Source organism: Ammodytes marinus (assembly GCF_949987685.1).
Source record: "Ammodytes marinus genome assembly, chromosome: 9".
Classification (NCBI taxonomy): Eukaryota; Metazoa; Chordata; class Actinopteri; order Uranoscopiformes; family Ammodytidae; genus Ammodytes; species Ammodytes marinus.
The window spans coordinates 18,469,431-18,484,737 of NC_137213.1; the positions used below are offsets into that span (position 1 = coordinate 18,469,431).

The 15,307-nt window shown below is 40.3% G+C and overlaps 1 protein-coding gene across 2 annotated transcripts in view; it reads right to left on the reverse strand.

Annotated features, from left to right (window-relative positions):
- Positions 1–5,509: 5,509 nt before the first annotated feature.
- The window catches only part of kcnn1a (potassium intermediate/small conductance calcium-activated channel, subfamily N, member 1a), a gene marked incomplete at both ends in the record, with an annotated part of 54,080 nt that continues 44,282 nt past the window's right edge, over positions 5,510–15,307 (reverse strand). For both annotated transcript variants that reach the window (XM_080034865.1, XM_080034866.1), the window contains 5 exons: positions 5,510–5,815; positions 9,055–9,124; positions 11,910–12,037; positions 12,697–12,807; positions 13,165–13,306. In XM_080034865.1, coding sequence (XP_079890991.1) covers positions 5,510–5,815; positions 9,055–9,124; positions 11,910–12,037; positions 12,697–12,807; positions 13,165–13,306 — 757 coding nt within the window. The remainder of the gene's footprint in view (positions 5,816–9,054; positions 9,125–11,909; positions 12,038–12,696; positions 12,808–13,164; positions 13,307–15,307) is intronic.

Genomic DNA, 15,307 nt, shown 5'->3' on the forward strand with positions numbered 1-15,307 from the left:
TCTGTGGTTAAACTGGGCTTACGTAATTGGCCAATTTTCCACTTTGGCTTTCACTGTGAAACAATGACGTATGTGCTTGTTCGCAATCACAAGTACTCCTTATCATATATTAACATGATAAAAACAATAGCTCTTTTAATTATGCTGTGCTCTTATGGGAAGGTGCCCTGTGTTTCCAGATGCTGCATGTCTTCGGGGTTGTATAGCAACAACTGCAGGGTGACTGACTCTGCCACTCTTAGCGGGATAACTGTGTGCTGCCAAGTCCCTCCTGATTTGGCCGTAATTCACCAGGCTGAGCCTTGTTTGTGCATGTGGACATGAATAGTAGGTTGTTATTTGAGCATTAATGGCTGTGTGTGTGTGTGTGTGTGTGTGTGTGTGTGTGTGTGTGTGTGTGTGTGTGTGTGTGTACAGCCCCCATAGTTCTCCTTGGATCAGCGCCCCGGCAGCTGTGTGTCCTCTGGAGTGATGTTTATGTTTATGTCGATACAGCCTCCTGTAATCATATTTTAGAATGTCCCTGCCTCACAGATTTACAGGAAGAGACTGCGTGGTGTCTGTATCTGTCAACACGTGTGCCAGACCACCTTCCAGTGTCACAGTCGACTTTAGGCTACTGTCACTCCCCTTTTCCTTGGTGGGGGACCTTGTGTGACAATGTTTGAGATTGGAGGACACACATGGGGGTGAGTTTGGACTGTTTTTTTTTATTATTATTTTTTATGGAAAATAAATGATCACAAATTAAAGCTTTGTCTGCAGTTGCCAAAAAAAGAGAGTTGTAGTCATAGCTGAAGATAGTCTTTAATGGTTTGACCATGGTGTCTCTCCTTGCTAGGACAAAAGTTCACCTGCAAAAATGAAGGAACAGCGAACAGTATACAGACAACATGTTAAACCCATTTGCCATCCATTAAAAGTTGATTTATTCCAGTGCTACTACGTACATTATGTATCATGTGGCAGTGTACACAGAACAATGATTGGGTTACATTTCATCACTTTTTAGGGGGGGAGGGTCACTTTGTTATTGTTCAGTAGAAGTGTGTTCTGATTCCTGCTCTACGAGGCAAGCCTACTTTTCAGGATAATAAAATACTCTGGGATGCGTTTAATCACTTTGACTCGTCTATCATCATCGGAAAAACATCATGAACGTCCCTCACTTCACTACAAAATACAGTGCATGTTTTTTTTTTCATTTTCTAGTGGAGATAAATCGGGTCACTATTAAAATATCAGAATGGTGTTTTGGCAGGACTTTGTTGATGACAGGATAAGGACTGAAGAAAAATAAATCTTCACAACAGGGTGAGAAATAAAAAACAACAGAACCTGACCTTACCGCCATCAGCAGAATAAAAATAAATTAAATATTTAATACAAATCTTATCTTTCATTTGAAAGACCTTCAAACCCCTTCACATCCTTTCTAGATATTGTTTGTCTACTGCATATTCGCGACATGCTGTGTATTTACCATCACCCTAATACATTTACCCCTGGGGTTCGACATTTGTTGCATTTACTTGGCGCCATCTTCAATGAGGTCATAGTTACAGGACACCCACTCTTGCTGTTCGAAACCCCCCTGGGACAAAAACGGACATCTGTCTGTAAATGACCTTTTTTAATTTACTCTCTTCCGCTCTTACTACTGCCTGATGAAGAATTAAGTCCATAACACTAGCACTGTCACATCTCTATGGGTCGTATACTCCAGCATCTGATCTATGGTGTAACTTATCATTTTACACACTGAGTGCAACATGGAACATGACCTGGGGGCTCCCCTGCTCCTTCCTTTCTTCCTGTTATTTTCCTGTATATTCCAAACCACTCAAAGGTATTTGCTGCAGGCCATTTGGGAGGCCTATGTGTGTGTGTGTGTGTGTGTGTGTGTGTGTGTGTGTGTGTGTGTGTGTGTGTGTGTGTGTGTGTGTGTGTGTGTGTGTGTTTGTGGGTCGCTGATGTTCTTAATGATGACAGATGACAGACACAAGGCTAAAACCTGCGGAGTAATAAAGAGGTGGAAACCTTAGATACGAACAGCAGGTGAGCTCGCAATCAAGCAGATAATCTTCCATTAGCTGTCCGGACTCATTGGGATGACACTGATTGAAACAGAGACTTTTAATGGCATGATAGATCCCCTCCATGCTGGAAGGGTGGAGTGTAGCACTGTATGAGAAGTGGCTAGAGGTGGGGGCACTAAAGAGTCATGCTTCATCAACTCAAGTTGAAAGGAAAAAAAACGCTAATATTCATGCTTGATTAAAGTTCCACTCATAGCAAAATTCTTAAATGAGGCACTCTGTGGCAGGTGCAGAGGCTGTGGGAGAGTGGACTCGCTCCTTCGGCCCCATTCAGCCAAAAGCAGCATGGAAATAAAGTAAGCTTACGGACCACAAAGATCATTTTCTGGGACACAGATTATCTACGATTCAAACTACTTTAGGACAGCATGCTAGCCCGCTAACTTACTTAGAATTTACTTAGCTACTTTGGGTCGGAAATTACCTTAAAGAGATCCTATTATACTACTTTTCTGGTCTTCATTTCTTGTTCAAAACTGCTATAGAGCAACCTGACACGAATCACATCACAAAAAACTATGTAGATTTTCGGAACTCTTCCTCTTACCCTAGCGAGCACAGCAGTCTCTCTCTACACACTGCTTTGAGCTTCTCCGCCCCTCCCCCCCCCCTGCTGCAAACCCCACTCCGTTGTGATTGGTTACCTTCCTTCCAGCGGCGGGAAATTTTCAGGAAGGTGGGGGCATGCAGCCAGAGCTTGCCTGAGCGGCAGCATTACCATACATGGAAACATGAAAGAAACGACCCGAGCGTGACAGAAACAATCCGGAAATTTGAACGAGTTCGGCTCGACCGGCTGCCATAGTGTTTAGTGCTCTGCACAGCCACCCCAGACGGTCAGCAGGGAATACGTCGAAATGCATGTACGTAATTATTTGATAGTTTTTGAAACCTATGATACTTTTCGACTTTTATGACCTATAAACGTTGTTATAATGATTCATAGTCATGTTTAACCATACTAGATTATCAAATAATTACGTACATGCATTTCGACGTATTCCCTGCTGACCGTCTGGGGTTAAAGACCAGAAAAGTAGTATAATAGGATCTCTTTAAAAATCCTGAATAATTGTTTTCAAAGCCAAGTTATTACAACTGCTACACCATGCATCTGACAATTAAGATTTTCCTATACCTCATTGTGCATGTGTTTCGATGTCATTTGGAAAGACAAAAATGAGATTTTAAGAAATACGCGACACTTATTGCCGAGACTTACATGTAAGATAGATGCCACCCTCCTCTCTGTATGCTAAATAGGAAGCTACCGCTAGAGGTTGGTTAGCTTAGCTAAGCATAAATACAGACAAAAGGGGGAAGCAGCTAACCTGGTACTATACAAAGGTAACAAAAGGCATCTCTATAGCTCACCAATTAACATACTGTATATGTTTTTTTAAATCCGTAGAAAAAAACAAAATTGTATAAAAACTTGTTATGGGAGGCATCTTGTCACATACGTTTTGTCAGGCAACTAGTGGAGTGTCCAAGTGACTATTTACATTTCAGTTCTGTAAGGATTAAACAAAAAAAATATAATGTGTTAACTTTGGACAGTCCTAGGCTAGCTGTTCCCCATATTTTCAGTGCTTATGCTAAGCTAACTCAACTTGCTGCAAGCAGTAGCTTTATATTTGACGTAGACTGTAGCTTATGTTCAGACACGAGGGAGGTATCAATCTTCTATTCTAGCTCTCAGTAAGAAAGTGTATGAGCTTGTTTCCCTTATTCTTTTAAACTTACAGAGGCCGATTTTAAAGTTTCTTCAGAACTTTTATTTGTATCCCGTCAGAATTATTTTGTAACAGTAATTTTCTTTAACCTCCTAATAAAACAGGGATTGCATTTAATACTCTAAAATTATTTAAACAATAAAATTAATTTGGTTTCAAGAAAGAATAAAAGAAAAAAAAGAAAAGTGAACATAATCAAATTAAAATCATGTAAATTATTTAAAAACCATCAAGCCATCAAAAGAATGATTTGTTCTATTGTCATGTTTGAATAGAGTCATGCAAGGGGCAGGATTGGTTTCTCAGTTCGACCAGTGATGTGTGCCTGTGTGGCCACATATACCAGCAGACCTCAAGCCATGCCATCATTTGAAGACCACAGGAAGTGTGCATGTGTGTGCAGCATTGAGCTAAAAGTGAACTCTTTCTCTGACAAATACACTCACAAATATGTTCTCAGTTTGTCTCACTCTCGCTCACTCTCCAAACTTTTTCCATTTCTCGCGGTGTTAGAAATAGAGAAAAAAGGTGTTTTCAAAACATTTAGAGTTGCTGTGTAATGGAGGCAATGTTATGCATTACATTAAGACATTTTCTTTACATTTTTGGAGAGGAATGTATCTGAAAAAGGAATGCAATGCTGTATTCAGACTGTTAACATCGTATAAAAGCTCTGAAATTAGTAATTAAATAACCCTCTACTATTTATACATTCAGGCACTGAAAAATCACATGTCAATATGTAACTAAAAAAGATAGTCGCTCTCATTTTCCCTTGGTAAGAACGAGGAAGCTGAAACCTTAAAGTTGGCAACTGTGTAAATTTCTCCCACCCAGTAGTAATGCCATGTGCACTCCATTAGCTCTTCTTTTGCATGACCATTACCCCTCCCCATGAAACACATTTTCAAACACTGACCTGAAGTCAGAGCTTTCATAGTCTATTCTAAAGCTTTCACCCTAACCTATGGGAAAGAATCCATGACACTTGTCCTTTGAAAGGGAAATCCCATGGTTTGTCTCACGCTCCTCACCTCACAACAGATAGACGGACGGATGGGTGGACGGATGTCCTCCATGGCCTCAGAGGCCCAGATGGTGAGCCGAGGCTCTCAGCTCCACAGACCAGCTTCCCCCCTCATGGTTAAGGACTCTCCGGTGTGATAGCCAGCTCTCACCCCAGCGACCCTGAACTCAGTCATTTTTTAACTATACAAGGGCTTTTACAAAAAAGCTAACTTGAACAGCCATACAATGGCTAAAACATAAACCATATCTCTACTTTATCTCGGTTTTTCAGTCATCTTAATTTTTTTCTTTTCCATTTTTTGCGATGCGTTTGTATTTTTTCTTGATATAAGTCTGTTTGCTTCTCTCTGTTCTTTTGGAGTAGCTTTGTCCAATCCTGTGTGGAGAGGCTCAGTCACAAAGGAATTGGTTTTTGGATTTGACGTTGGGTGGGAAGGAAGGGGTAAGGGGATGGGTGGAAAGGGAGAGACAGGATAAGGGCAAGAGTCAGGTCCGGGGGTCAAGATATGGGTTCATTATTAGTCAAGACATGGACTCAGCCAGCAGTAACAGAGACGCCTTTGGACGGAACAGAATGAGGTGCCGAGAGAGTTGGTTGGGAAAGGTGTGGTGGGGCCCGGGGGGATAGCAGAGGGTTAGTCAAGGTTATCCGCTATCAGAGGAGGTGTGTGGGGCTGTGGAGGGAGAGCGCCGCCTACGGGCAGTGGAAGTCCAGGACCGCTCCGACCGCTCAGAACGCTCTGAGGCTAGTGAGGCCGGCCGAAAGCGGTGAACAAAGCCGTCCAAGAAGTCCTGCTGCTGCTGGGTTATGGCTTGGGAGATGAGGCAGGGCAGCGCCTGCAGGCTGCCCGTCACCGTGTCCAGCTTGTCCTCTAGTGTGCCGATGCGCTTGTCCAGCTCCTCACTGCGCTCCTGCAGCTCTGACACCAGGTCATACATCACATTCTGGGTCTAATGAAGGAGAGAAAGTAAATGTGTTTGGGGAGTTGCAAGAACAGGAAGACAGTGCAGGAAGAGGAGACAAGATAAATAACATCAAAATAAATCCGTTTTACAACTTCATATCCACAAGGAGATGCATGGACCACATCAAAGTCATCTAAAATACAGTATGTACACATTGCAGTGTATACAATTTAATCATAAATTACACGAATAGACAGTCTCAATCTGATTTACTCAATCTGAAAAGAAGGAAATAATGACAGGGAGCAGTGTTAAGGGGGGCTGTATAGTTTCAGCAAGTCAGCATAGATGTTATCTTCCCACTGTCTCACAACCAGCTTCTCCAATCCATTTATAGCTGCGGTCCTTAATGCTTTATGTCTAAGACTGACACAGCTCATTTAATTATACGTGGCTCTATTATTTAGGCACTTATTGTTCCACTATGAGTGTAGCAGGGCCAGTGTTACTGTATGATATATCTGCATGTAATTTATGTATTAAGACTATGACCATTTTATACGTGACAAAATATATAATATGGTCTACTCTAATAATTTAATAATGTATATATAATATATACAATAAGTGACACATAAATTAAATGGTCACCAGTAGAGAAATACTACAAAATACTTGTTACCCATTTAAGGCCATTATTTCTGTCTTAGGCCAGCAATCAATGGGTTAGCTCTCCAGGGGGCCTTAAAAAAGAGACATTGAGCCATTGAACTACAGGGTGTACAGCAATGGATTTGACCATAGAGCAGAGTAAGGGCAAGTAAACACACACTAAAGGATTTGGCCTTAGAACCTTTTAAAATACACACTGGAGTGCAAATGCCATCCACATAAAATGAGGCTGCTGCAGTAACTCCCTTTGAACCTCCTATCTGCTCTTTGGTGGGTCAGCTGCCATCTATACAGTACAGAAGGAATGAAGTTACACAGCCACAACATGTTTTTGGTGTGTCTTTAGGTATCAGTTTGATTAGATCTTAGTTATTTGAGAAATATTTAGGCACTTGGTAACAGCAGAAGTACAATAGATTTCAGAGGAGTGCCGGACTTGTTTAAATTGATCCTGATTTAGAGCTCATATACAGTGGCTCCAAGGCACCTTTAACCTACATATAGAGTGATTAGATGTTACAGTTTTTTTCGATCGCTAAACCACAGTGGGCACAACTGTAGCTCAATGTGCAAAACTCTACTACAGTCTGCAATACCAACAGTCACTGGAGCTGAACAGTTCACTTCACCTGCAAAATAGGCTCAGTGCAGCAAACACTATGAATTGTCCTCACTGAGATAACACACACTGTCACTCAGAATATGCTCAGAGTACAAACACTAGCATCAAACCCCAATACATAAATTACAAACTTTTAATCTTTACAGTTTGAATAATTTGAGTTATTTCACACAAATTACGTAATATTTTCTTTGATGAAAGGGTGAAATTCTTTCACATGAAATTGTTTATTCTATAACATACCAGTTTTTTTAGGAAAACAAAAAGAAATGAAAATCAGAAGTTTGCTTCAATAGATACACATTTTGTATATTTTAAGGAAAACATTTCCAAATGTAGTATTTATCTGTGTAAATATTCTATAATTGTAATACAGAAATCTATGCTGTAATGTTGTCATTTACTGTAAGGATGCAACTCTAAACTTGTTTGTTTGCTGGAAAATTCGTATTACAGATGCAACTTTAGATTTTTGCAGATTGGGTTGCACTCTCAACCCTGCCTCTCTCAATGAGAGACCATGATTCACAACAGGGTCTATCAGTGTAGCCCTTACTGTATTTCATCAGACATCTCAGCTCTATGTCTTCTAGGTCTTCCTCCACACATCCACACTCTCACTGCCACTCTTCTCCCTCCAACAACCTGTCTTCATTGGTCCATTTACAAAAAAATATATATTTTTGAGTTTTCTCTTTATACTGTATATGTTCACTAACAAGTCTAAAACAAGACACCTTCTTAGTGTTTCAGTTGAAATTGCAATCTGCAGTGTTTGAAATGCACTAGGCATTCATTCTGTTTTGAATGTGTGGTTTACAGTTGTGGCAGTAGTGTGTTAGCGTTTGAAAAAAAGTGCTGGAAATCCACAGTGTTGTGCAGGTTGTGGTTAAGCCATGAGATAGGTGTGTAGAGTTTTGAAAATTGTGTTTTATCAATGAAAAACGAGCTAGAGTTTGGCCCGAATGAACCGCTGCTCTGCATACTGTTGTTAGAGTTTTGCACTTGTCGCTCCAGTTGTGCCCACTGTGGTTTAGCAATCGAAAAAAACTGTAATATGGAAATATAGACTATAGCCACTTTAACAGTGCACTATGTAACTTTGGGTGTGTCAGAGAAGTGAACATTTTCTAAGGTAAATTCTGAATAAGCAAACTTTCCTCGCAGGAAAATTTGATCCCTGGAACACAATTGGAAGTTAGATAGCTACACTAAAAGTTACTGATTTACTGTGCTTGTTAAAGCTCCCATATTATACACTTTTCGGTTCTATTATACACCATATTATATGGTCTTAGTGGTCCAAAATACGTTTTTCTTTAATTGTTTGCTGAAAAAAACTTTCAGATAATTTATTGTACTATGCTGATGTTCAGCTAATCTCACAATGGCCTATTTTTTAAAAAGAGCTGCAGCTCCCCTCATAAATATACAATCTTTGAGCTGCCCCCGCCCCCTGTCCGGAAGCGAAGCCAGATACGCCTCGCCCTCTGTCTGTCAGGGCCGTGGACCAATAAGAAATAGGGGTGTGGGCTACACAGTGGAAGCTTCTGGCTTTCCAGTTTGTGAGGTCAGGAAAGGGGAAAATTCTGACTGGAGTATATTGGGGGGGAGGGGTGGGGTTTTCAGAAAGGGGGAGAGTGAGAACAGGAGAGATTCTTATTTTTTTTATATTTTGGCAGTCTCTAGGCACACCGTGGACCCATGGATATGTTAGAACACATTTAAAAAGTGCATTTAGCATAATATGTGACCTTTAACAGCAGCAGGGTCCACACCTTTGTTTACAAACACATTCTAGTCTTACGTTTGGTTCAAAGGTGTCTCAAAATATTTTTGTTTGATTTATGATGATAGAATTATTCAATACTAAAAATTACATGTAGAGAAAACATGTTTTTTTAAACTAACTGCAGGTTCTGCAAATGTAAACAAATCCCCTTTCCCTGAAACTGCATAGTGTACCTTTATGCCCGATCGGGACCCTTACCTTTGCCAGGTCCACCAAGGTGTTGGCCTGATCATTGAGTTTCCTCTGCTCCATCTTCACACTGCGCAGTCTAGTCACAGGGAGGTGGGAACAGCAGGAGAAGGGAAGAAGGAGGTGGACGATAGGAAGAGGAGGAGAAAAAGAGTGGAGGAGGGAATAAGGGCAGATTGGAGTTATGAAGGGAGGAAAGAAAGAGGAGGAGTAACAACACATCATTATATCAGTCTGGCGTGCTCTCTCACTGATGACATTGAAAAAATAGAGGACAGCCTGCATGCACTTTACATATGTATACATATATATAGATACATATATATACTTATACATATACAGGCATTCCCGGTCTTGGTCAATGCAATGCCAACCAAAACATGCAAAATTGCGGAAGCATACTACGCTCATTTTGGGAAAAAAAGAGATAAAGAACAGATAAAAACTTAGTTTTTCATGTTTCTTTTCTGGGTGTTTAGTTGTTGTAGTAACAAAAATAATCATCTTTTTCTCATTATAGCGCAAAACACAAATTCATATACTATATATATATATATATATATTTGCACTGCAAAGAGAAACAGTCTCAATAATTGGAGATTATCTTGTAACAACCAATGTTACATTATAACTGGTTTTGGAATAAGAGGTTACAAATCTCAATATAATGCCAAAAAAAAAGTATTATTACTGTGACAAATCATGTTTTTTTTTCATAAAGAATGCAATATGCTTCCATACAAGAAAACCCCCCAAATCTATGTCTGAAATTATAACATTCTCATCTTTTTCCACCCAAACGCAACACATTAAAAAAGGAAAAAAGATGACATGCCCCTTTATCAGTGCTACACACAGCTCGGTGGTAAGACTTCATATAAACACACTGGTCATTCAGTAAGCGTGCGGTGACTGTGAGTGACTTAGGGAGCAATGAAACGTGACTTTTTCAGAACTGGATTTGTGTGTGTGTGTGTGTGTGTGTGTGTGTGTGTGTATGTTGTGTACATGGGTCGATGTGTGTACATGTGTTTGGATACCACAGGTAAACGAAAAAACTTGTCAGAAATAAACTCTCCAATAACACTGCGAAACAGAGACATTTCATCTAACTTGAGCAATGATACATTGGTCATGGTTTGTGATGCCTTCAACATTGTGCCTCTTTATCTCTAATCAAGTACATTATTGTGCTGTAAGAACTGTTAACGCGGCTGTGCATAATGTGTCATTGTCAGCGGTGGCATCACACAGCCATCAATCTGGATGTGTGTGAGAGGAAGAATTTCTCTGTTCGGCAAATTACGAGACAGGATGACATTCAAGGGCATTTATTCATGTGCGAAACAGTACATCAGAGCAGGCTGAAACTGCTCGCTTGAGGCTCAATCTCTGTGGGAAACAGCGTCGGCCTGCATGTGTTTGCTCGGCTTTGTCTTCCCTTATGGCTGTCGAAGAATTGGGGCTAATAGCTGAACACGCTACTTACTGGTGTAACTCATTATGAGTAACCCTACAACTTTATGCTACAAAACCCAAACGTACGCGTTGAGTCTTGTTTTTTTTGTTGCTATGTCAACAATGCCATGTGCGAGCTTTGGCGTTTGAGCTTATATGAGAAATAAAACAAAGCAAAATAGATATTAAAACAAGAGGCAACATTTCAACCTCATTGGAACTGTATTAATTTGCAGTGTGTGTGTGTGTGTGTGTGTGTGTGTGTGTGTGTGCGCGCGTGTGTGTGTGTGTTCGTGTCAGCACAAAACCATCAGGAGTGTAGGATGAGATCTGTTAATGCAGGTTAATATAGCCTCTGGAGCAGCTATATTAATCATGGGCAACATTGTACAGTACATCGTAGATGATTATGAACGGCCGGCTGGGCCAGCAAAGCTCCAAGCTCATTCTGTGCAAGATGCTTTTCCTTTCACACGTTCTCTTCAAGACAACCTTTCCACTATTGACACCAGTGGAAAATGTTGATGCTTTTTTTTTTGTTTGTTTCATTCCATTCAAGGGAAGATGGAAGAGGAGAGGGAATGGAACACTGAAGTAAAGGAAAATTAAAACAAGCCAAAAAAAAAAAACGATTCAGCATTTTTCTTTTCCCTTGTTTAGGTAACCAATGCTTTTTTTGTCATGCATGTCAAACGTGGACATGGAGAGAGGTGGTGGAGGAGGAGGAGGATGTTGAGGAAACAGTAGGAGGAGGATACATAGAAGACTCAACTTACTTCTGAGCTCTGCGGTGATAGAGCAAAACAAAGACAAAACACAGTACAGAGATTTAACCCCACAACATTCACGAAACGAGTGAAACCATTACACTTGTCACTGTAAGCACGGGGTAAAAAGGGGGGTCGGAGGGAGAGGGGGGTGGGGACGGGGAGGGGAATAGGAAGGACCATTACACTAGATTGCAGCGTGTGTGCTTTTTTTCAAGTGTGTGTGTGTTAGTGTGTGTGTGTGTGTGTGTGTGTGTGTGTGTGTGTGTGTGTGTGTGTGTCTGAGTGTGAGAATGTACATGTGTGTGAGCAAAACAATCAAAGGAAATAGTACTCACAGGACATTGTAACAAACGCCAGAGGAGGAACTACTGTATATTTTCAGCTTTGACTACATTTCATCAGTTTATTAGCACACAATGATTAATAATACAGCCTAAATATTAAGTACCACTAATAACAATAGTGTAAGGACGATCACATGGATTTAACATCCTAAAAGCCTAGTATTTCAATAACATACTCTATTTTTAAGGTTTTGGAACCGAAGGTGGTTGGTGGTGAATAATATACTTGCGTCAGACATTGTTCTAGTACATCAGATTAGACTAAAGGAAAGAGACGCAGCACAGGACTTACTGGTGAATGGCTTGGAGAAACTTGCGCTGGTGTTTCCGCACCTTAGCGTGATCTATCTTCTTGACCAACTTAGTGTGTTTGTAAATGAGCCATGTTTCCCTGAGTACATTGGCAGCTGTGTTCTTTACCTGTGAAACGAGGTGGAAAAAGAGACAAAAGGTTGTACAGAAACTTCTCCAAAGGGGTTTTGTGTGTGGGGCGTCCATGATAAAATATACTGTCTGGAAGAATCAAATACAGAGAAACTTGAAGTAGTGTAAAAGCAGAGTAGAGTAACAGCAAAGCTTATCTCTATTACACTTTCAATAACCAGTTACACACTTTGCCTTTGTTACCAGGAGTAACATATAATAATAATAATAATAATAATAATAATAATAATAATAATAATAATAATAATAATAATAATAATAATAATAATATAATAATAATATAATAATAATAATAATAATAATATTAATAATAATAATAATAATAATAATAATAATAATAATAATAATAATAATAATAATAATAATAATAATAATAATAATAATAATAATAATAATAAATATGAATTTAAAGGAATGGTTAAACATGGAAAAATACAACAGAATAATTATTTGATCACACCACACCAACATGTGTCAATATATTGTTACCAGGGCTCATAAATAAACCAAACCTTCTTTTAGAAGGCTTACATTCCAAAACTGTTGGTCTCCCTGGATGTAAAAAAACAACACCAACAAAAAACAGCAATATATCATTATAGTTACTCCGAATGCAGTATTATGCTGTGACTCACTCGTTTGCAGAGTTGTGTGTCCATCATGAAGTTGTGGACATGCTTCTCAGCCTTGGTCAGCTCCAGCTTTCTGGCTACCACTGCCACCACCAGTGCAGTGCAACCAGCTCCCTGTTGCACAACCACACAGTCGAAACAAACATAGTAACGTTTTCTCCGTGAGCTTTCAAAATGCAACTTTTTAATTTCCCTACATTTAATAAAAATTTGAAAAAAAAACAATAACGAAAAAGAAGCTCAGAGTCATGGAATGTCTTAGTAAGTTATCTAAGGAAACAGAAAGTTCATTGGGTGTTTTTTTCACTGAAAACCAGCTGAAAGTTTATTTTCTTGATAAATAATTACACATCGGTTAATGGGGCGAAATTAATCAAACAAGCTGTGTTCAAGTATTATAGGGAGAGCTGAGTTCTAGTTTTATAAATGTTCCAGTCACCGTCATTCTGTGAAAAAGAAAAAGGAACTCACCATAATCCCTGTAAGCAGACACACGCCTTTCCCACAATACGTGTTTGGTACCATGTCCCCGTAGCCAATGGAGAGGAAGGTAATGGAGATGAGCCACATGGCTCCCAGGAAGTTACTGGTCACTCCCTGTTTGTCATGATACCTGAAGCCATGAAGATAAGCAGAAGTGGGATATAAACAGTCAGTTCAACTGCACACTGGTTTCTTGAACGTGAGCATGCTGGAGGATGATGTGGTGCTTTGTGAACCGAAAAGGAGTTTTGGGTGGAAGAGGTGGACGAGGTGAAGTTTTTTGTGAAGCCAGTTTAGCACAACGTCTATAAAAAATGCATCAAAGTCCAGAAGGTGTATATTCAATGAATTTGTAAAGAAACATCTTAATTTAATTCATATCTTCTTTGGCTGGAGGTTCTCTCTCATTAGCATTTAATGGAGAAACATGTTTAATGGGTGGGGAACTTAAACTGACATGAAAGTGGACAGAAGCAAATTGTGTCCATTTTTCAGAGAAATGTATGGGATTACTTCAAACTGTGAGCAAAACCACTGAACGTGTGTTTCATGTTCAGTGTCCATCAAAATTAAAGTTAACCATTGGCTGAGCGGAATGATATGAAGCAGCATTCAAATAAAATGGGTCTAAGGCCAAATCACTTATGGCGCTTTTCCACCGCAAATGTAGCTTGACTCGACTCAACTCGACTCGACTCAACTTGGTTTGGTAGCAGCACTGGTCGTTTTCCACCGCAAATAGTACCTGCTGAACGTGGGCGGGGTCGTCGTAAGGGGCTGACAGCCTACTCCGGAGCAAAGTAGCAGAGCAGAAATTGCGAGCAGTTGTTGCACTATTAACTGAACCAACCGCCAAAAACACGGATGAAAAATGTTTAAGAAATACCCCCCTTGTATCTGTTTGCTAAAAGAAGTAGAAGAATATTGCTACGGGCCATTAAAAGGGATGGTTGTTGTCCCGATGTGTGACTCTGCCACACAGTCAGCTGTAGGGATGCGTCACGTACATCCCCATGCACGTAAACACGGGCATGATAAAGTTGACTGTTTAGTGCTTGTTTCAGGATACGTGTTTTCAAATGCAAGCCGTGTCTCAGCCTGAATATTTTATTGAGGTAATCAGTTCAGTCCGAGGCTTGTAATGTAATCGCTTGCTATCATGTCTGTCCCAGCTGGCTACTATTAGCCTAGCTGCTAGCTGCCCTACATGTCTCCTCTCGTATGATAAGTAACTTCCCCAACAACCAACACTGGGTGAGCTTAGCGAATATATGGAAAATAAATTCAGATCTGTGATGCAAATCAAATGAAAGAGAGCCAGAGAAGGCTGCACGCGGCGTAAATACACTCAAAAGTCCCGGAGAGTTGGGGAGAATAAACAACAGAATGAAGCCGGTAGTCTCTGGCCACTGATTGGCCAGACAATAGTCTCTGGCCAATCAGTGGCCGGCCGTCTGCCGACGTCACCTTTTAGCATCGGCTCAGCTCGCTTGGAACCTAGAGCGAGGCGATACCAAAAAAGCAGCCGCTACGTGGTACCAGGTACCATGAAATTGCGGTGGAAAAGACAAAAATGCGAGTTGAGTCGAGTCGAGTCGAGCTGATACCATGCGGTGGAAAAGCGCCATTACTGTATGTTCTACATTAGCATAGAAATGACATTTGTAGACAAACATGTTTCAAATGACAAAGAGACAGGCCATGTCGTTGTAAGGGACTGGCTTAGGAGTACAGCAGGTCAAACTTGATTTGAATATGACAACCCAACAGATGTTATGTCAGAGCATCCCAAAAAATGCATATACGGCTGCATTAAATCAAACTAACAATTGGCGTATTGCTCACGGTTTGCTGCATATCTTCCTCCATAGAGTTTACACTGCCCCCCAAAAAAGGTTTGATAATGCAAATCATCACTTCAAACATGTTGTTTGCTAAAAATAGCTGACAGCCATGCTTGAATTGTCAGTCCACAGTGCATACAACAATAGTTCTATGGGTAAAAAAACACACTGTAAAAAGCTGGATTGATGATGACATTCCCATACCTTTTGCAGCCAGACAAAAGTCCATCATAGAGGCAAATCTGCCTTATCCACCCACCCTCATTCAACTGGCCTCATTATTCCCA